The following is a 23,337-nucleotide window of genomic DNA, read 5'->3' as shown; positions in this document are numbered from 1 at the left end:
CCAGCTGTTTTGTGTGGAGAGTAAACACTAGTAAAATCTTTACAATGACCTTAGGATAGAAACAAGCCCGTCTTTTTACTTTGTGTTTGATGAGATAATTTGTTTCTTTCAGTACACCAATTTCCGAAATTAAAAATGAAAAATTTGCTTTCTCACCTTTTTGATCTTTTTTTTGCCACACCTTCCCACGTCTTTCACTTATGCAAAAACTGAACAAATATTTCCACGTAAGACTATGTGGTGAAAGTCTGTGTTTATTTAAAATTGCTACAAACATATCAGTGATGCACAACAACTTTTTGTAGTCTAATATGTGCAAAGTAGGTTTGCATTTTCAGGCATCTCTTAAGTATCAAAACTGGCTGAATATGAAACGCCATTTGTCTAAAAGCCTAGAATCTGGACTTTTAATGAATACAGACAGCCTAGAAACTTTCCACCTTGCTGTAGGAATAATTAGCTGAACAAAGTTGGAGTTTGGTGCTCATTTTCCACCCCTGGACAAATTGATTAACCAGCAACAAACATGGACACGGTCATATCCTAGTTTCGATTTTGAACTCTGTGGTATGGATTTGTTCTACGTGCATGTATTCCATGTTTATGTGTGAGGAATATGAAATGAAGTTTGCTATCGATCTCTGCAATATATATCTACTGTAGATATAAGCTGAAATGAATGTCCTTCTGCAATAGTGGTGTTTTACTTTAAAAAGACTCTGAAGCGAGTCTAAATTCACTTTTTCAACATACAGCCATGTTAAAAACTATAACCCCTGCTAAAACGCAGCTATCCCGTGGCAAAACGAGGGGTCTATACCCCCCAAATCCCCCCTGCAAAATCCACTACTTTCTTGGTTGTGGATTTTGCTGCTCATGGAGGCAGAGCTTTCAGTTGCAGCTCTACCTCCATGCGCGTCAATCGCCACGTGGATCTCTGCCTCTCCCCGCCCCTCTCTGTGAAGGAAGACTGAGAGGGGCGGGGAGAGGCAGCGAATAACGGGGATTGATGCGCCAAGAGGCAGAGCTACAGCCATTAGCTCTGCCTCTATGAGGAAGCGCTCCCCGGAGATAGGAGAGGGTATTTGGGGGGTATAAACCTCTCGTTTTGCCATGGGATAGCAGCGTTTTAGCAGGGGTTATAGTTCTTAACATGACTGCATGTTAAAAAAAGTGACTTTAGACTCGCTCCAGAGTCTCTTTAAATGCAGGGCATGAAAAGTAGTTGTAATGTGGCCACATTTTAGCCAGAAATTAAAATTACTGCCGTAAACCCTTCATACTCCTAATATTAAAATCATATTTTGCAAAGCATTTAAAAAAAAATAGAAACATTACCAAAACGATTTACAGTACAGGTAGTCCTCAGTTAACAAACAAGATAGTGACTGTTGGTTCTTCTTAACCTGAATCTGTACTTAAGTCGGAACATTGTGCCATCCCTGTCCCCTATACCTCCTCTGTGCCCCCTGTGCCTCCAGTGTCCCCCTCTCTGTCACCTCTGCCCTTTGTACCTGTTTATAGAAGTTTAAAAGCCATTTTTTCTTTGATTTTACAAGTCCAATTTGAAAACAATTTTTTTGCCTTGTTCCCATGCAAACAGACAATCCATGCCGTTCATATCGGCGGGTTGTTCGTAAGTCAGGGACTACCTGTATACACTACCAAGACCATTCTTCATACTATTTATAACTGTATCTGTGTTTTTTCACCCTTTTCACCACATCCTTCTACCTGCACAGAGTAGGCTTACCACTGACTAAATAGCTGTGCAAAGCCTACATCCTGATTACCTCTCTGCATCCCCCTGCAAGGTGATGAAACTCAGAGTATTTGTTTTCAGTAGTTAAGAGTGTGGAGCTGGCCGAGCACTGACTTCCACTTCCAACTGCACCCAAGAGCTAGCCATACACAATCTATAAATAGATTTGTTTAGCTTTTCAATTAGAATGCCTGGCTGGAAACTAAATTGTGATCAAATGCACAGGTGCCCATGAATGAAATCACCATTCTGATAAGCACTTAAAGGGAATCTGAAGTGAAAATAAACTTATGATATAATGATTTGTAGGTGTAGAACAGCTAAGAAATAAAACATTAGAAACAGAGATATGAGTCTAATATTGTTTCCAGTACAGGAAGAGTTAAAGTGGATCTGAGGTGAACTTTTACACATTGCATAATTGTGTTCCTTTCCTATTGTTTATAGGGCATTCCTCAAGCCAAATACTTTTTTGTTTTTGCGTTAATACTCTAATTCCCTATAAACTAAAAAAGACACACCCACAGGTTTTCAGAGAGCCTTGGTAGTAGGAAGGGCTCATGGGAGCTCAGTCTGGGCAGGAGGAAGGGGAGGTGTTACTGGCCATTGATTTCATAGGCAGAGGGGAGGAGGGAGGAGGAGAGGGGATTAGGCTGATGGCTCAAGATACAGATAAGCCTGCCTCTGTGTAATGTTTAGAAACAACATGGCTGCTGTCATTGTATCACAGGAATAAATAATCATATTCTATTAAAACTGTTTGCAGCTAGATTTGCTGTGTAAACCATCTAAACTTTAGATAAGATATATAGACAAGTTACTTGTTATAGTTAGTTTTTCATCTCGGATCAGCTTTAAGGGCTGAGACACACCAGAAAAGCTCCCCAAATGCTAGAGTTTTCATAAGCTCTTCCCAATGTAATGCTATGGGGTTTTTTACAAAACCTCATCGCGCCAGTGTGCATAGATACATAGGATAACATTAGCAGGAGGTTTCAAAAACTCAAAACGCTCAGAAAAACTCCTCTGGTGTGCACCAGGCCCAAGAAACTCCAGTTGTTATCTATGCAAAAGAGCCACTGATCTCTCCGACTTTCAAAGTCACAGAGAGCTCTGTCTTCTGAAGCTTATTATCTCAACTGTCTGTCACTGTATTTTGTTTTTTCCTCCAGAGGAAAGTTCAAAAAGTCATTAGCCTGCCCTGTGAAATCATTTAAAATGCTGATTGTAATGTGTAAACTGCAAATATTAGAGAATGATGCAATGATATAAAAAAAGATATACTGGTAACTGAAAATAAAAATATGAGACCATGTTTTTGTTGTTACTAATGTTCTGGTAATTATCCGTACTACACAGCCAATTCATTATATCATATTTTTTTGCTTATATGTCACTTTAAAACTTTTCAACTTTATTATTTGATACTTTGGAAAGAAATGATCAGCAGGTTTCACAACCTATCTGACCATATAATCAAACTGGTAAGAGATTGTAATCAGATCAGATTGTAATATGTATGGCCTGCTTTAATTAGTTTCAAATTCAGAATGTTGCTTCCTAGGTCTTCCATGTACCATAGCTTCACCCATGTATATTCATTCCTCAAAAGAATGTATTTTCTTACCGGCCTGGGAATTTAGAGCAGGAGAAACATTCAAAAATCACAATATTCCTCATTCGTAATTCATTGCAGGAAGGTGAGGGACACTGCACTCAAATTGATGGATGGGACTGAATCAGTAAAGGCGTGGTTCAACAAGTATAACACATTTTTTCCATTTCTCAGTCCATCCTAAACATTGACATGGATAAGACCCTCAAAAGCTGGAATTCAACCTCTGTGCTCTTGGTATATATATATATATATATATATATATATATATATATATATATATATATATATATATATATATATATATATATATATATATATATATACATACTGTGAAATATCTTATCAAGTGTTCAAATGCTACCCTTATTTGTACACTGAAATCCAGCCTAAACAAAAACTATTCCTCACACATGTATTTGCACTCCCCTTAATATAAGCCTTTCACAATCCTACCTAATAAAACCCCGTGTCTCTGCGTCCCATGTCCATGTGTGTATCCCTGTGTCTGCGCTACTGCGCATGTGCCACAGGGACAGCCGTTGTTGGGACGGGATCAGGACAGCCAGGGGGTTGGCCGGATGTGTGCACGCAGCAGGAACACGGGCGTGGCAGGCACTCGCCACTCGCATGCTGACAGGTGGTGGGGGCAGAGGCGCTTCTAGAGACCAGCTGACCAGCTAATTGCCTAGAGCGACAGATTTATTGCAGGGCGGCTTTGAGGGAAAAAAAAGTTTATTTTTCCTGTCCTTAGAGGCTGAAAACTCAGGGAACGGAGATAAAAAGTTCTAATGAAAGCCTCTACTGCTCTGCCTCAAATAAGGAATCTACAAACCTTTTGTCTACAACACTTTGTATGGCATTCCCCAATGTTAGTGTTATCTCAGGATCTAGAGTGTGTCTGTGTGACTCCTGTCCTGCCCGCCCCTCCTTATGACTTAAGAGGAGGATGGTGTCTTTGTGTGCATTCCAGAACAGGACTAGCCAGGAGGAAAGAGTGAGATTTTTTTCCCCTTGCTGCCAGTACAGTAGAAAGCCACATCTACACGCGTAGATGCGGCCGCGATGTTCCTTATCAATCGAGCCGCTGATGCGGCTCGATTGATAAGATCCGACAGGACGGATCTTGCTTCCGCCGATTCCCTGCTCACTCCCCGCGAGAGGACAATGGCAGGGAATCGAGCGGAAGATAAGCGGCGCCGGCGGGGAATCGAATGCGGTGCACGCGCGGCGAGCGGGGACGCGAAAGAGGCGAATCGAGCCGCCGGATCGCAGCCTCATCTACCCGTGTAGATGAGGCTTAAGTCTGTGGTTTATGGAGAGCCAACAATGTGAAGCACTAGGCTGGCTGAGGGAAATAAATGTACAATTTGATGGCAAGCTGGTAAATGTACACAGCATGATGCAGAAGAGAGGCTTGCCTCCTACAGTGTCCTTAGAAAAAAAACTGTCTGCTTTCTCACCATTGTAAAGACTGCATGTGGTCAGGTAGATAAGGTCGTAGCTCCCAACTGTCCCTCTTTTGGAGGGACAGTCCCTCTTTGGGAGCCCTGTCACTCTGTCCCTCTTTCCTCCTCATATGTCCCTCTTTCAGGATTTTGTCCCTCTTTCTATGTAAATATATATATCTCTACTAAAAATGTGTTTGACTGTAAACTGTATTCCCATCCTTTACATTGATATATTACTAATTTTAAAACCTTAATATGAAGGAAAATGACCCAGGATAGAAAGGACCAGTGTGGTTTGAATTATAAAACAACATATTTTTCTTATGAAATCTGTATGGTATGCGTGACTAGGGGTGTGACGGGGGAGTGATCAGGGGTGTGGCAGGGGCATGGCAGAAGTGTCCCTCTTTTTTTCATCTCAAAAAGTTGGGAGGTATGTATTACACAGGTTGAAAAGATTTAGACAGTCCTTAGACTCCAGGAGGGCTGCTGCAGCCTTGTGTAAGAGACTGGCAGGACAGGCGACACATTACAGGCAAGTCGCCTCTGTGTGATGTGGCTGCAATACAGATAAGCTGTCTGCTCCATCTCAGGCTATTCTCAGTCTCTCTCCACTCCTCCTCTCTCCCTCATTCACCTTTTATTCCCCCCTTCCCCTAGTGCTGGCTGTCTTCTTGTCTTAAAGGAAAGCAAAATAAAAGTGCTTTTCCTCTTCTCTCTGGATAGTGTAATTGTTAAGGGCTCTGCCTCTCGCACAGGCAACCTGGGTTCAAATCTCTGCTTCTTCCTACTCAGTAAGCTGGCACCTATTCAGTAGGAGACCTTGGGCAAGACTCCCTAACACTGCTACTGCCTACTGAGCGAGTCAGCACTGAGTCCGCCAGGAAAAAAGTAATAATAAATGTTCCTTGTTACTCTCTACTTTGACACCCCCCCAATCTTACCCTTACAATTGAATCACCCAATCTTGTTATTAGTAACCCTAGCCTATAGCTGTCAATACATGCATTCATTTTTACAGACTCTTTCAAAATGATCGAATATGGCGATTATCAACCACCACATCGATCAGAATTTCAATCAATCCATGGCAAAAATGTACCAAAAGTACAATCAAGCAGTACATTTTTACAATTGGACACAGTGGTATAGTGGCGGTAGATCAGGGGCTCGTAGTATTGCGCTGAACCACTACTGTAATACGATTATTTTCTGGTGAAAAGCTGCCGCATTGCGAATACTTTCATGGAGAGGGCGGGGGGGGGGGGGGGGGGGGGCGCCACAGGACTCCTTGCCTGGAGTGACAAAATGACCAGAGGCGCCCCTGGGTGGGGGTGACAGACCTAGAGCCCGTTTTATAAACTGGCTAAGGTTCCTAGTATAAAATAATATCCCCCAACATGTTCTAGCAATCTCTCCCCAATCTAAGCCCTTCCAATGTTAAAAAGAAAACAAAAACCTTCCCATCCTAGCAATGACATGGCATAGGAACCCACCTTCCCCCAATAAACCTTTGCTAATGCAACATTCTCCACCTCATCCTGTCAATGTTCTGTTATGTGTAATAGAATTTTAGAGCAGCAGCAGGAGTGGTCTGCACCTGAGACATTTATTGTATTTTGGCAGTAATTTCTGAGGTAAATGCACTGAATCCTGTGGGAAAGAAAAATCGCCCTCACATCCCCTGAAGAAACACCAAACAGGATCTTTGTCTGAAGTTTCTCTTATTTGGACCTCAAGAGTATCATAGGCCTTGCCACAAGTGTTCTGGTTCAAGTCATTTTAATCAGCAGGTTATGCCTTTACCTGACTGACAGCTGAAGCATGGATACCCAACATACCTTTATTAATTATAATGTTTTAAAGCAGGCACAAGTACAAATCCATGTCTGTAACAATGGCCCTTATTCACTAAACTTAAAGTGTACCCAAGGCGACACGTGACATGATGAGATAAACGTGTATGTACAGTGCAATACATATTTGTAAGTTATAATCAGGCTGTTTGACTTGTTTTATTTTGCTGCCTGAAAGAGTTAATTTCTAGGCATGGAAGTGACAGCTTCTGTTTTGTCCATACTGTGTTGGGAATATAGAAAACATCACTGATAAGCAGATTACAGCCATAAGGGCAGGGGGAGATAAAATACATGAACTATTGACCTTTTTCTAACTCTAGGACACTTAGTAGGCTGCCACTGATTAGAGACAGTAAACAAATTAACCTGCTTTGCAAATGATTAAATATAAAAGAAAACCCTGGGATGCTTAACAAAGTCATTTTTAGGAGTAGGAGTATAAATATAATTGTTTATCTAAACAGTTTATTTTCACCTTGGGTTGAATTTAAAGAGACAAGAGGGATATGGAGGCTGCTATATTTATTTGTTTTTAGGGAATACCAGTTTCCTGGATGTCCTGCTGATCCTCTGCCTCTTATAATTTTAGTCACAGCCTCTGAACAAGCATGCAGCAGATCAGGTGTATATGACATTATAGTCAGATCTGAAAAGATTAGCTGCATTCTTGTTTCTGGTGTGATTCAGACACTCTTGCAGCCAAATAGATCGACAGGGCCAGGCAACTGGTATTGTCTAAAAGAAAATAAATATGGCAGCCTCCATATCCCTCTACTATCAGTTGTCCTTTAACAGTGCACAGACAGGTAGACACAAAATATAGTGGGCATTATGCAAAGTGCATAAAGCATTTAATCATTTTTGGATAACGTATGTTACTGGCTGACCCAATCAGCATCACACTGACCAAGTCAGCTTGCAAAGCAGGAAAAAAAAAGGCAGAAGAGTCCTTTTGGAAAAATGGTGGCAAAACAGGCACCTATTATAAAACCTGAGCATAGTGACAAAGAAATAAAAGTTGGGCACACGGCGGTGGATGCTATCGGGCACCTCAGGGCTCCCACATTTACATTCTTTGCCGCAAATTGTGGCTTTTGTAATGGCCATGATATGCATCAATCAAAGTAAATTTCGGCACCTGGAGGTGCCCGATTAGTGGTAGTGATTTGAAATATCAGCGCTGGCTTGCGGAAATGCAAATGTTGGCCTTGCATTTCTGCAATACAATGCCGCTATTTTGCAATGTAAAACCGATATTTGCATTTCCGCAGGCATTTCCACAATGCACCGTCACAATGCCGCAATGCAATGCCGCTATTTGCATTTACACAATGCCACTATTCCACAATGAAATGCTGCTATTAGCATTTCCACAAGCCCCAGTGCTCAGTACTATTTCAAATCAATACTGGTGCCAAAATGTACCTTGATTGCCGCACATCATGGCTTTGTGGTAGAGGGGGGAGGAAAGCTTTTGGGGGAGTTTAGGGTTAGGCACCACCATGGGGTCTTAGGGTTAGGCAGTGGTGTCACTATGGGGGGTATGTGTGGCCTGCACCAAGTGTTACCTGCAGAGGGAGTGACACCAAGCTCCAAACTAAGGGAGAGTGAAGTAAGGCTATGTAAGTATAGACCAGGCTAGTATCTGATGTACTTCTCCCTCATGCTGAGCTGATAACAGAGTTTGGAGGCCACCTGGGCTACATGATGATCACCCTGACATCCTATTAGGAACTGTGCACTGCCTGCTCCTTCCTACTGGTGGCAGTATTGGCATGGAATGCCTGGAACTTTCATTGTGTCACCAGCAGAGGGCTCAATGGACTTTTGAACAGACCTGCAGTTCTACAATCCAACAGCAGGTGGCTGTTCACTCACAAAGACTTGCCACAAAGTTCCTGATCTGGCCTGCGGGTGGTTCAGGCGTTTATTGCAATTACTCACCACCAGCTGCATCCTGTGTTCACTTTCACAAAGGACTATTTAAGTCCTGCCTCTTCCCCCCTACTGTTTGCCAGAACTTTGAACTCCCAGGTCTGAGTTTCTGGACATCCTGGTTCCTGTTCCTTGCCCTGATCTCTGTATATGCCTTCCTGTTGCCGAACCCTGTTATTTCTGTCTGAGACCTTGCTGTTGCCTAATCCCTGGTACCATGCATTTCAGATAATTTGTTGCTGACCTTGCTCACCTGCTGACTCTGATATTCTGCCTGATCCCTTTTGTACTGCGATTGTGTATATATTATCCTGTATATATTTGCTGTTATGACTGTATATATTTAGATAGTTATATAGTCAGGGTGTTATATATATTTACCACTGCTTTCCTGGGTTATTGTATATATTGTGTGCTGTGCATGGGTTTGTATCATATTTACATTCACGGTTGTATGTATGCTTGCATTATTGCTTGGCAATAAAACTTATATTTGCACCATATTCCTTGGTTCAGTGTCTGTATACTGCAAACTGTGGTCAAAACCCTGTTCCTTCATTCAGGCTTGTGACACAACCCTCTATTCACCCCTTAGCAAAGGTGTTCTATCCAACCACACAACTCCAATATCAAGTGTGTCAAGCATGGTCCGTCTCCCCCACCCCACCCCCTATAGCAAAGTTTGTCCAGTATAACAATTTCCAACCCCTCTCTCCTCCTACTGCAAAGAGGTTCAGGTTTCAACAAATGTTAGTAACGTAATGTAAAAGTATTATTGGTTTTGTTTAGTCTGGTGAGGTTTGAGGATCATGGGGTAAAAGAGTGGTGACACCATAAGTTTCCGCACCAGGTGACACCAACCCTAGTGACACCTCTGGAAATAGGTCCACACCTTTATGTGTTGTATAACATTTTAGCAAGAGGGATTTTTAGTCCATTTTACCCCCCTAGACACTTCTAGGAGTTCTGATTCACCATGAGCTTGCTGGGCAATCTGTACCTCTGGGTACTCTGGCACCCAGATCAGGGTCATCCACCAGGCAACCTAGGCAGGTGCTTGGGGCCCAGTGGGTGTCAAGGGGTCCAATAGCCACCTTTTCTGACCTTCTCTCCACTACAGCATACCAAAACAACCACAAGGGGGCCCCAAATATACTACCTTGCCTAGGGCCCCATTACATCTTAATTCATCTCCGGGGGTACCTCATATGCTCGCTCTAACCTAAACCAAATACCTTCCATTTTAAGAAGGCGAATTTCTGTTTACGATGGGTGACTTCATAAGCTAGTTCCTCTGTTTGTAAGACTCCCGTAAGAAGTTTGCAGTTGAAACATTACCTCTAGAGCAGTGTATTTCAGCTGCTGCATGTGAAAGTTTACTGCTCTAAAGTTAGAATGGACTTAAAATACACTGTACCACTTCAAATCAATATTTAACAGGCAGTAATATTTGCATCATACTCATCTCAATATGTAACACACTAAAAAGTACTGTAATATCACAAATAAAAATCATTTCCCAAGATCCCTCAACTCTTTCTCATTGATTAGCATCCTATGCAGTCTATTAACACAGCCTAATGATGGAAAACTCAAAGTATAGACTTAAGCTAGCCATACACGGATGGTCGATCACTACATAACCACAAACCGACTAGACAATTTCAGTACATGCAGCACATTGGGTCACTTGATATCAATCAGAACTCTGATCAAATATCAATCAAACCACTATTCTATCAGTTTTGTTCTTTTTAGTGCTGTACATAGCTAAATAGGTCATCAGTTTGTGAATTGTGAATGAAAAGTTATCAAAGGTCGCATTCACAGTGGGATGTTGCGTTTTAATGCGACGTCAAAGTCGCAACGTGTCTGCGTTAACAGGTAACGCACTGCAAGCAGTGAGCTACCACAACGTAACATTTACATTTAAAGTAAGACTTTATAACGCGCGCCCATAACGTCCCACTGTGAATGCGACCAAAAGCTTATTGATGAGTCGTGCAGTAAATAATAGAGTGCTGATAGATTCAATCAAAGTAAATCAGTCTACCAAAAATTAAAAAAAAAAAATCCTGTGAATACTGTAGTCACCTGTATCGGATACTGCACTGAATATCATAGACAGGCGTTCTTCTACTGTACTTTAATAAATGAGCACATAACTAACAAACTTGACTGAAACATTTTAGATTCCCACCACCACACTTTTTTTCCCATCACGCTGATATCAGGTGGTTGACTTTTTTTTTTAAGTTTACTGACATGATCTATAGAATCCTTAACTAGCTTACTAGTGCTATAGTAAATAAAATCTTACAATATCACTATTGCTTCTCAGGAAACCCCAATCAGCACAAGCCAAATTAATAGTATTATTAGTAGGACAAGGGAATCCACATGCTATCATTCTTGACACATGAGTGGCCACTGGCCACATATGTGGCACCTATTCACATCATGTGATAGAAACATCCGGTGTCACATGACTGCAGAACTCTGGTGCTTTTTGAATTACGGCTTGGGGGTCATGTTTATGTCACAGTAATTGTCTCCCCACCCTCCTAAATAGAGGTCAGTCTGGTCATCTTTGGAAATGGAGAGTAGGGCAGTCTGGCAGGTCTAGCTAATGAATTTGAAAAATGTGTCTACTACTGTTTAATAGAACATACACAGAGCATTAAGTGAAAGGAACCATTTATTTTTTCCAGCTAAATTTGTACATTGCCCTTTGAGCCACCATGTCTGTAACAATAAATGTAAATATGACTTGATGCTGTAGGATACTACACTTTAGATATCATGGAGATGATTTTTTAAAAAACTAGTTCATTAATTATCCCACCTTATTTATTTTTCCCCTCAACTATAGAGAGAAATAAATAATGTGATAAAAAAGGATATGACCCAGGGACATAGCTTGAAATCAGTGGGCCCCCCTGCAAAACTTTGGATTGGCCCCCCTACAATTCTACCCCCCCCCCTTTTTTTTACAACCCCCCTCCCATTTCCTGCATGAGTAAACTTAGAACCAATGCTATTCAATTGGCTAGTGCGCACTTGATTGTGTTTTCCCCATGCAGATAAAAACTGACAGCAGTGAAGCACAGCACACATTTTCTCTATCAATTATCAATACCAATTACATTAGCTTCTGTGATAAATGTGCATGTTTTCACACATACAGACACACATGGTGTGCAGAGAACAAAAAGCTTTTTTTCTCAGTGCCTAGACTCCTCAAACATCACTATAGCACTTGAGGAGTGGTAGAAAGGCTGGGGAGTAGAGCAGCACTTTACACACGACTCTGCTGAACACTGAATAGGGACTGTCTACAAAACTTTGTATAATACCTTAACAGTGGCAGAGCAGATGCAGTCATTAGAACAATTGTGCAGAGAACAGAAAGCTTTTTCTCGCCGTGCTCTTAGTTGCCAGTCTCTCAGGACAGCAAAAATAAACTTCTCCCCTACAGGACCCCCTGCTGCTTCTGGGCCCCCCTTCGACTGCATTCCTTTCAGGGTCTATTGGTACGCCCTAATATGACCCCTTATTTATAGGAATCATCAGGCAATAAAGAGAAAATTAGATCTACTTACCCGAGGCTTCCTCCAGCCCCTGGCAGCCGGTAAGAACCTTGCCGCAGCTCCAGTGTCGCGGGATTCCCTCCATTGGAGATGCCGACCTCGCCAGTTTGGCATCTACTGCGCCTGCGCAAGTGCCGCTAGTGATCACTCTCACATGTTCTGGAGTGTTCTACGCAGGCACAGAACTATTGTGCCTGTGCAATACACTCCGAACCACATCAGCGTGACCATGAGTGGCTCTCGTGCAGGTGCAGTAGATGCCGGCCTGGCGAGGTCGGCATCTACAATGGAGAGGATCCCGGGACATATCGGCTGCCAGGGGCTGGAGGAAGTCACGGGTAATTTTCTCCTTATTGTCTGATGATTCCTTTAATTAACTGTTCTGATTTTTCTCAAAGGAGATACATTTTTATCTTATCTGGAAAATATTTTTTTTTTCCACCTGGCAATTTAAAAAGTGTCAAAAAAGAAGGTAGATAAGTAATGTTAAACTTCTGAATATTTTCTTGCTTGCTGGGTGTTTTAAGTATGTTTTACTGAAAGGTGTGAAAGTATCTCCTTTGAGAGAACTCAGAAGGAAAGTTAATAATAGAGGTCTATGACCCTAATTCATCAAACTACGGTAAGATTACCATGTTCAGGCAGCGGAACACCAATTTTCATTGATCTACTTAGCACAATACAAAATAAGGTACCCTAGCAATGCTCACTTTTCCTGCTACTTTGTCATCGGTAGAGGTGATCTACAAGTAGCTCTGCCACTCATAATCAAAATTACAAGTACAACTTGCTGGCCGCGGCAGAGGAAGGGTTAACTTACCCATGCCTATAACCGATGCACCCCACTCGTGTTCCCCGTCACTCCTATGCTTCCACCTTCTGGGTTTGAAGGAGAAAGCATGGGAGTGACATGGAACAGGAGTGAACACAAGTGAAGTGCATCGGATATAGGGAGCGACATGGGAAAGTTAACCCCGCGACCAGCAAGTATTACTTGTAATTTGGGTTATAAGCAGCGGAGTTACTCATAGCTCACCTCTAGTCATTGGTAGTGTGAGTCAAGACAACTAAAGAGAGGAAACTCATGAAACAGACAGGTAAGGAGAGAAAACATGTGAGATAAAACAGATACAGCGGTATATTCAACAAAGAGTGATAAAATTGTCATATTTGAAGACATAACAAATGTTGGTGTTTGTGATAGGATGCAAGCTCCACCATGTTACAGTCTTCCACTTTTTGACATGGTATAACATGGTATCAGTTTTTAATATACCCTAGAAAATCATATATAAACTTTTGTATGTGACATTACTTTATATCGTTCTTATCATGTTCTGTAACATGCCTGAAGAAGAAACTTAAATTTTTGAAAGCTTGCAAAGAAATCTTGTACCGTTAGTCATTAAAGGTATCACCTAAACAACTTCTCTTGTTATGTCTTTGGATTCTCCCCATGACTAATACCAGACCACACACAAAATTGGCATACAATGGCAACCCATGACAATTTTATTGGTGGTTCCGCCAGTTACAGCCAGTAGAGATTGTTGCACAAATAGCAAATCTAGCATTGCCTACATTATTGTTGCCAATGTGAAAGGAGCCTTAAGGTGGCCATACATGGTACAATTTTTCATTTTTTTTTTCGATTAGGTAATTTTGTTAGATTATTCCGTTAGATCGAATATAAAGATTTTTCCAGCATGTTCGATCAGATTTTTCTAAAAAAAAAAGAAAAACTGGATAATCGTTTGAATTTCTTGATCAAAAAAAAATATTTTCAACCTTCATTCGATTCGATCATTTAGATCGAATAAACGGGAAAATCAAATGTTTTTATTGTATCGTGTATGGGCACCATAAGTGCAGATGCTGGTAATGACATAACGATAAACATCATACCTCGGGCATTTTTTCTTTGACCCAGTGTGCTTCAAGAGTTTTATGGTGCCCATACACGATACAATAAAAACGTTCGATTTTCCCGTTTATTTGATCTAAATGATCGAATCGAATGAAAGTTGAAAATATTTTTTTTTCGATCAAGAAATTCGAACGATTATCCCATTTTTTTGAGAAAAATCTGATCGGACATGCTGGAAAAATCTTTATATTCGGTCTAACGGAATAATTGAACTAAATTATCTAATCAGAAAAAATGAAAAATTGTACCATATATGGGCACCTTTAGTAAAGTCACAGTATACAGAGTGTATTATGGCTGCTTACTATCAGTTTTAGTTCATTGTGCAGCTGCACGTTACTATGCAAGCCAGTGAATAAGCTACCATATCAAACAGGGCATGCTATGTATACTCAATTGACAGTTAAGAAGTGAAGTATCTACATTATCTGATCACTTGCAGAATCATCATAGTATAATTAACTACTGGCAATCCGAAAACATTTTAAGCATACAAAAATGTTTCTGAGTAAAACATTTTCTATATTTACATAAGTTTAATCAAGACCTGCAAAAAAAAAAAAAAATCTGCACTATTTAGAAATCCAGGTTTGAGTCTAATATTAGGTTCCAGCACAATGGAAAATGTCATTACCGTTCACAGCGCGGTCCTGCATATCCAGGAGGACAGGCATCACAAATTAATCCACGACTTGGGTCCAGGTGGCATGTGGGGCTGAAGCTTTGTTGTTGACAGGAAGACAGATCATAGCAAAGAAATGAGAAAAAAACAAACGTTAACAGCATAGTTGCAGGTATTGTTCAGCAGTCATTACTCGGGAGACATGAAGACCCAGGAATACCCTATCTGCCTCAGACACACACATTTAGCTGTGGCTCCAGCCAATAGTCACTGGAATGACCCTACTATTTCTGACGACACTGGATATAGCATAGTGAGTGGCAGCATCCCAATGGCATGTTATGATGAGGCTTACTTTAGCCTGTCACAGATCCTGTTCACCACCAGTGAATAAGCAGGAATGTACAGCTGCTTGTCTGTGCCCCGGAGGCCTTGGCCAAAATATACTTTCTCTTACTATGCAACTTATTCTCAATGAAAGGGAACAATGCAATAATTTCTCATGAAAAGGATCCCAACTAGCATTAACAGTTTGTTGAATACATCTTCCTTTATATACGGTATTTAGAGAAAACAATGCATTTTTATTTATTTTTTAATCTCCAAACCATTATATTAACTTCTTACTAAGCAAAGTTCCCATTTGTATTATAGTGGCATAAAAACCTGTAGGAAGAACAAAAGATAATAACCAGATAACAGCTTTCATTGGCTATAAATGCATTCAACAACACTCTTTTTCTGATTAGATTGTAAAAGGTCCCCAAACAGTATTCATTTTATTTTAAATCACTTGCATAATTGATTTGATAAAAATAAGGAATTGAACAAGCTCAGCCAAAAGTTTTGGATTATCAATTAAAAGTCGATGAAAAAGAAGTAGTTTATTGGGCCTTGCAGTGCTGGGGGTCCCCGGTTCAAATCCCTGCCAGGGCACTATCTGCAAAGAGTTTGTATGCTCTCCCGTGTCTGCATGGGTTTCCTCCGGGCACTCCATTTTCCCCCCACATCCCAAAAACATACAGATAAGTTAATTAGCTACCCTTACATTTTCCCTAGACCACTATGCATATACTATATTACGATACGTACATACATAGACGTATGACTATGGTAAAGATTAGATTGTGAGCCCATCTGAGAGTCAGTTAAAGGGATACTGTAGGGGGGTCGGGGGAAAATGAGCTGAACTTACCCGGGGCTTCTAATGGTCCCCCGCAGACATCCTGTGCCCGCGCAGCCACTCCCCAATGCTCTGGGCCCGCCTCCGGTTCACTTCTGGAATTTCAGACTTTAAAGTCAGAAAACCAGTGCGCCTGCATTGCCGTGTCCTCGATCCTACTAATGTCATCAAGAGCGCACAGCGCAGGCCCAGTATGGTCTGTGTCTGCGCAGTACACTCCTGGTGACATCAGCGGGAGTGAGGACACGGCAACGCAGGCACAGTGGTTTTCTGACTTTTAAGTCAGAAATTCCAGAAGTGAACTGGAGGCGGGGCCGGAGCATCGGTGAGTGGCTGCGCCAACACAGGATGTCTGCGGGGGACCATTAGAAGCCCCAGGTAAGTTCAGCTCATTTTCCCCCGACCCCCCTACAGTATCCCTTTAAGTCACTGTTCCCCAACCCTGTCCTCAAGGCCAACCAACATTGCATGTTTTCTGGAAATCCACAGAGGTAGATAATAAGCTCTGTTGAGACACTAATTACCTCACCTGTGCATGTTTGTGGTTTCCTGCAAAACATGTACTGTTTGTGGGCCTTGAGGACAGAGTTGGGGAACTCTGAGTTAAGTGACAAAACAATATACTCTGTACTGTACAGCACTGTGGAAGATGTTGGCGCCATATAAATACTAAATAATTATAATAAAATAATAGTAATTGTTCTTGCGTGAGGAGGAGCATTGAAGGGAGCATGGGAAGTATACAATGTAGGTGCCCATAAGCAGTGTGATTAAGTGAATAATCATAATTTTGGTAGAATCATTCAGATTAAAAGAAAATATCACAATTTATCTGATCCACAGCTCTAAAGAATCCAGTAAGCGATCATATCGAAACTAGTTGCAATCATATCTCTGAAAAAGACTGCCACACCAATCGCCCGTTTTTTAAGGAAGCAATCAATAATACGATTGCTCCAGATTAATTGGACCCAACAGCTTCTCCGTTTTCATGCATTCCGTTGTGAAAATATTGAACGAAAATACAATCATTTGCTAAAAATTGTACTGTTAATGGGCACCTAGTGATGGTTCGCTCAATCATAGGACAGATTTTTGCTCAAATCCAAAATTGACTTTTGTAAAGAGGAAAATGATTTCTACTGACTATAGCCATAAAGTATTTCATAAACTAATGCATCACCTCCTTTCACACTAAACTTTTGAGTGGACAATGGGCCTGATTCACAAAGCGGTGCAAACAGTTAGCACGTGAAGTGCAGTTCGCGGACTTTTGCGCGCGCAAAGTGCCGCGATTTGCAAATTGCGAGCGCAAAAGTCCGCAATCTCGCGAATCGCGGCACTTTGCACGCGCAAAAGTCCGCGAACGGCACTTCACGTGCTAACTGTTTAGCACACCCGTGCTAAACAGTTTGCACCGCTTTGTGAATCAGGCCCATTGTGTTTTATGTTAACAATGCAATGTCAAGTCAACAGACTGGAGGAGACTGGGTACAGATACAGCATAGGTTAAAGGAATACTGTAGGGGGTCAGGGGAAAATGAGTTGGACTCACCCGGGGTTTCTAATGGTCCCCCGCAGACATCCTGTGCCCACGCAGCCACTTACCGTTGCTCCGGCCCCTCCTCCAATTCACTTCTGGAATTTAAGACTTTAACCTTTTCACCTCAAAGGGTTTTTCCTCTTAAAAAACCAGAGCAATTTTCATCTGGCAGCGCTCCTTCCATTCATTCACCTGTAACTTTATTACTACTTATCACAACGAAACAATCTATATCTTGTTTTTTTCGCCACCGATTAAGCTTTCTTTGGGGGGGGGGGGGATACTTTTTGCTAAGAATTATTTTATTCCAACTCAGTTTTAATGGGCATAATAAGAAAAAATTGAAAAAATTCATTATTTCTCAGTTTTCGGCCATTATAGTTTTAAAATGAAACATGCTACCGTAATTAAAACCCGCACATTGTATTTACCCATTTGTATCGGTTATTGCAACGTTTACATTTTTTCCCTAGTACAATGTATGGCGCCAATATTTTATTTGGAAATAAAGGTGCATTTTTTAAGTTTTGTGTCTATCCCTAATTACTAGCCCATAATTTATAAAGTAATTGTAGTATACAGTTTTTGTATACATATTAAAAACGTTTCGTCCCTAAGGTAACTATTTATGTATTTTTTTTTATTTGTAATTTTTTTTAATTAAAAAAAAAATAAAAAATGGTAGCTTTAGGGGAGTGTGGGAGATCAGGGGTTAATGAAAAGGAAGCAATACGTGCACGGGATTTATGAATGGCAGAGCCGACTGAATAGACGGCTGCAGCCATTCACAGGGGAACTTAGATCAGTGAATGGGATTTGATTTTGCATTCATTGATCTAGCAGCGGGCGATCGGCGGTAATGAGCGGCGGTACCGGGGGGGGGGATGAGCGGGGGGACGTGGTGGGAGGGACATAGTACCTACACCCCTGCACAGAGTTGTTGCATTTTGCAGGGGCGTAGTTACTCGTCCCAGGGGAGGAGGGGAGGGGAAATGGTTAAAGTCTGAAAGCCACTGTGCCTGCGTTGCCGTATCCTCGCTACCGCTGATGTCACCAGGAGCGTACTGCGCAGGCCCAGTATGGTCTGCCCTTGCAGTATGTTCCTGGTGACATCAGCGGGAGCGAGGACACAGCAACGCAGGCGCAGTGGCTTTCAGACTTTAGAGTCTGAAATTCCAGAAGTGAAGTGGAGGCGGGGCCGGAGCATCGGTGAGTGGCTGCACGGGCACAGGACGTCTGCGGGGGACCATTTGAAGCCCCGGGTAAGTTCAACTCATTTTCCCCCGACCCCCCTACAGTATTCCTTTAAGGGCATGCAGAATATTTTGCTGCTAGGCACAATACTCAGAGCCTATTGCAACAGGCAAGAATGCCTATGAATTATTTGGCAGCTGGATAATCACACCTATCATTACGCACTACTTATATTTTTGCAGGGAGGGAGGAGAGGAGAGGCATGCAGCTGCTAGAGGAATGCGGCCCGCAGCGGAAAAAGATTGCCCACCCTGATATAAGGTAATTGGTGAAAATATGCAAATATGTCCAAACCAGTACTACTGTATTTTTACTCCACCAACCCTACACCTCTTTTTCATTTCACAGGCACCCACAGTATTTGAAGGTAAGGTGTAATGTCATCTACTAATGTAATTGGACAATTTGTTGTTCAGTATAATGCGTGTCCTAATATGTTATTGATGTGGTTCTTTTACTACAGGGGCAGTCTAGCCAAGTAGATGGTTATGTATCACTTATTAAATAAAATCGAATGTTTGGTTAATCCTTAACAATGAAGATCCTGAAGCCATTCAAAATGCCAGTCCCGGTTGTACTTTATTTTCAGGGATGGTCAGAGAAGCAGATTTATGATTTCAATGGAATTATGATTTCCAAGAAGTGTCTTTTTCAGATTTCCTATTTCTAACTTTCCAATTTCCATGCAGTAGGGTTTTTTTTTTGCCATTTTTGTTAATAAAGTTATGCACTTAAAAAGAAAAAAGGTTTCTTTTGCGGAATCCACTATATTTTGCAGATGTACGCTATTATGCGTACAGCTGCTATACACTTAACCAAATAATCTGATTGGCCCAATGCTTCTGAGTGTTTTGATTGGAATGAAATCTCCACGCTATTCCAATTACTGCAGTACAATTCTGAATCTCTGATCAGCCAAATACTTCAGAGTCGGAAACTTTGAGCCAATCAGAGGATCAGTATTGTACTGTCGAAATCGGAATTCCACAGTAATATTAAGCCAATGAGACTTTGAAGTCCCCGAGTCTTGTGACTGGCCTAAAAATTCTGCAGTATAATGCTTATTTTCCAATTGGCCCAATACTTTCAAATCTTGTTATTGGCCAAAAATGGCAAAGTGTCAAAATCCAGTACTTCCACGGAATTCTGATTCCCGCACTCTGATTTCCAATCGGAAACTCAAAAATCAGAATTCCGTGGAAATCTGAAGTTTATCCCTACTATTTTATTAATTATAGTCACTAGCTATAATATGTAATGAAACGGTCACATGCAATACAATTCTATTGGAGCATAAGTGGAAGTTTAGGCCATGTCCCCTCACATAGAGTGTTCTAGGGGACAGTTAGTGGTAGTCCATTCTGCCTCCCTTTCATGAAGGGTGCGTTCACACTTTGCATGCTGCTGCATTGCTGCATGATGCATTGCTGCTTATGAACTCATAACCAATACAATTGTATGAGTATGCTCACAACTCTGCATTATAACAGACCACAATATCCAAGTACACTTTCTACAGTGCACTTCTGGGCAACATGCTCTTTTATGAGCATGTTACCATAGCAATTTTCATGCTATGAAAAGTAATATACACACTACAATGTGCATTGCAGTGAGCCCACTTAATAGCGCATAGTGTCAATTTAGTAATACTGGGTATTATTATAGTATTTTTGTGATGTTCAGTGGTAGACAAAACAAAAACAGTGGAGAACGGTTTTATTGCTTTGTAGCGCCTTATAAAACTTGCTACTTAGACAAAGATGTGATTTTTTTTTTACTAATATAAAACATTCATTTAATTTGTCCTCTTTGTGCTGTTGTCAGGAGACCTGCAGCTGTCCTCTCTTCCGATAAGGAGGTCAGTGTACTTTTTCAGGCTTTCAGCTGTTGCTAAGATTTAAATCAATGCATTTGTGTATCTCAGGCTCAACAATGAAACATAAATGTTTACTTGTCTTGTGCACTGTTTCCTGAACCATTTGTTATTCATAATCGCTAGTTTAGTCATTTTGTTTTGCTAAGTAAATTTGAAAGAACAAATCATTAACAAGGGAAAGGTGTTTTCAGTCTGTTCCTGCAATTTGTCTCCTGTGATGTCTACTATAATGCTGATTGGAACAGAAAGCTTGGCAACTGTGGCTTAGGACAAGAGAAATCTTAATTTGACAAAAATACGGTACTTACAATTACCAGGTGTTTTATTTCAATTTTCTGTAATGTTAGGAAAACAAATAAAGAAGAAGCCCCCAGTGATTGCAAGAGACATGGTGTTACTATTGTATCTTTCACATGCTGAGCTGCAGGCAGTGCTGTTTGCTGTAGGTGGCACTAATGTCTTCTTTAGCAAGCTATCGACTTTTCATTAAAGTGGACCCAAATTAAAAATACAAGATTTCAGAAATATCTATTTTCTAAATTATAATAATAAATAGCAGCCTTTTTTCAGCTGCATGATGACAAATATAAAATATTTTACATTTATTGGAGAAACCCCTCCCTTCCTTTCATATTGCCGGGACAGAATCCGGTAAACTGGTGGAGTAGATGGTCTCCAGCAAAGGAGGAATTGCTAATGGCTGCCACCTGTATAACCCTAGTAATGAAAAGAGAAGGGTGAAAAGCATGCGCTGAAATGCCCATTGGCTTGAAGGAGTGTTTATTTATTTTTGTATGTGCCAGAGTAGTGCAACTTAACCACTTTACCCCCAGCCGTATGGATTTCTCCGTCCCTTTTTCCACCCTGTTACCACCAAGGGACGGAGAAATCCGTACCCGACGCCACTCTCGCCGCTTCCTCCGCTGTCCGTGCTCCAGCTCGCTCGTCCGCGCCCCCCCACGCTCGTGCATGCCGCCGCCTGCTCGCCCGGAGATCAGTGTACGGGAAAAACCTTTTTAAGCCCCCCGCACTGATCAGCTGCTTCTACGAGAAGCAGCACGATCATTGTGAAAAAAAAAAGTTGCCCAGCCTCCCTGAACTTCCTGCAAGCGTACTTCCTGTATCAGGTCGCATAAACAAAAACTCACTGTGGCCATCTTGTGGCCAAATAGTAAAACTACTCCTTAAAGCATTTTTCATATACAAATACATTAGCTATACATTAAAAATTAACTCATTACCTCCCACACTCCCCAAATTTTTTTTTTGTAATAAAAAAAAATACAATTAAAAAAAATACATAAATAGGGACTGAACTTTTTAAATATTTATGTCAAGGGGGTATAACACTGTTATTTTATAAACTATGGGCTTGTAATTAGGGATGGACGCAAAACTAAAAAAATGCACCTTTATTTCCAAATAAAATATTGGCGCCAAACATTGTGATAGGGACATAATTTAAACGGTTATAACCGGGACAAATGGGCAAATACATTTCATGGGTTTTAGTTACAGTAGCATGCATTATTTAAAAACTATAAAGGCCGAAATCTGAAAAATAATACATTTTTTCCCACATTTTTTCCTATTTTCCCATTAAAACACATTTAGAATAAAATAATTCTTGGCATAATGTCCCACCTAAAGAAAGCCTAATTGGTGGCGAAAAAAACAAGATATAGTTCATTTCATTGTAATAAGTAATGATAAAGTTATAGACGAATGAATGGAAGGAGTGCTGAAAGGTGAAAATTGCTCTGGTGCTCAAGGGGTAAAACCCCTCAATGGTGAAGTGGTTAATATTTTGAATTAAAAAAAGTTTGGTTTGGGTCCGCTTTAAAAGTGAGCCTGAAGTGAGAGGGATATGGAGGCTGCCATAATTATTTATTATTATTTTTTTAATAATAAACATTGCCTGGCTGTCCTGCTAATCCTCTGCCTTTAAGACTTTTAGTCATAGACTCCGAATAAGCATGCAGATTAGATGTTTCTGACAAAAATCTGACAAAAACATGCTTGTTTCAGGTGTGTAATTCACACACTACTGCAGCTAGAATCGGCAGGACTACTAGGCAACTGGAATTGGTTAAAAGGAAATAAATATGGCAGCCTCCATATCCCTCTTACTTCAGGTGTCCTTTGAAACAGAACTCCAGCCTCATGCACATGGATTGCTCCCATGCCACTTTCCTCCGTTGCCTGCGGCTCCGGTATCGGGTCCCATTGGTTCTGCCAGTCACAGCCTGTCTGCGCAAGAGGAAGTGCAGCCGCTGAAGAGATACGTAGAGGGAACACTTCTCTTGTGCAGACTGGCCATGACTGGTATAATTAAAGGGACTCGATACTGGAACTGCAGACAGCGGAGGACGGCAGCTTGAGAGCGATCCGTGCGCATGGGGCTGGAGGTATGTATAAAACTTTTTTTTATTGGTCTCTGGTTTCCTTTAATAAAATGACCACACCTACCGTAGTTATACCAGCTATTGATTTAAATTAATTCTGTTTTTATCTTGCACATTGTATTCTTTGGAATATTGTTGAAAATAACTAGAAAAACTGTTTGGAATAAGTATAAATGGACTTTCAGAAGCTTTTCATCATACATTCCACAATCCAAATACTGTTATGCAGCAGCGTACCTAGGGCATTTAGCACCTAGTGCCGATTTGATACAAATTCCCCCCCCCCCCCCCCCATGCTAAGTGTGTTAGTTG

The 23,337-nt window shown here is 41.1% G+C and overlaps 1 protein-coding gene across 12 annotated transcripts in view; it reads right to left on the bottom strand.

Moving 5' to 3' along the window:
• Nucleotides 1-23,337, bottom strand: part of LAMA2 (laminin subunit alpha 2) — a 1,150,433-nt gene that overhangs the window by 530,323 nt on the left and 596,773 nt on the right. For all 12 annotated transcript variants that reach the window (XM_068231524.1, XM_068231529.1, XM_068231525.1 and 9 more), the window contains one exon: nt 14,774-14,860. In XM_068231524.1, coding sequence (XP_068087625.1) covers nt 14,774-14,860 — 87 coding nt within the window. The remainder of the gene's footprint in view (nt 1-14,773; nt 14,861-23,337) is intronic.

This window comes from Hyperolius riggenbachi, chromosome 4 (assembly GCF_040937935.1).
Source record: "Hyperolius riggenbachi isolate aHypRig1 chromosome 4, aHypRig1.pri, whole genome shotgun sequence".
Taxonomy (NCBI): Eukaryota; Metazoa; Chordata; class Amphibia; order Anura; family Hyperoliidae; genus Hyperolius; species Hyperolius riggenbachi.
Note: the sequence above shows the minus strand (reverse complement) of the source record. Positions and strands in the feature narration are given on the sequence as shown.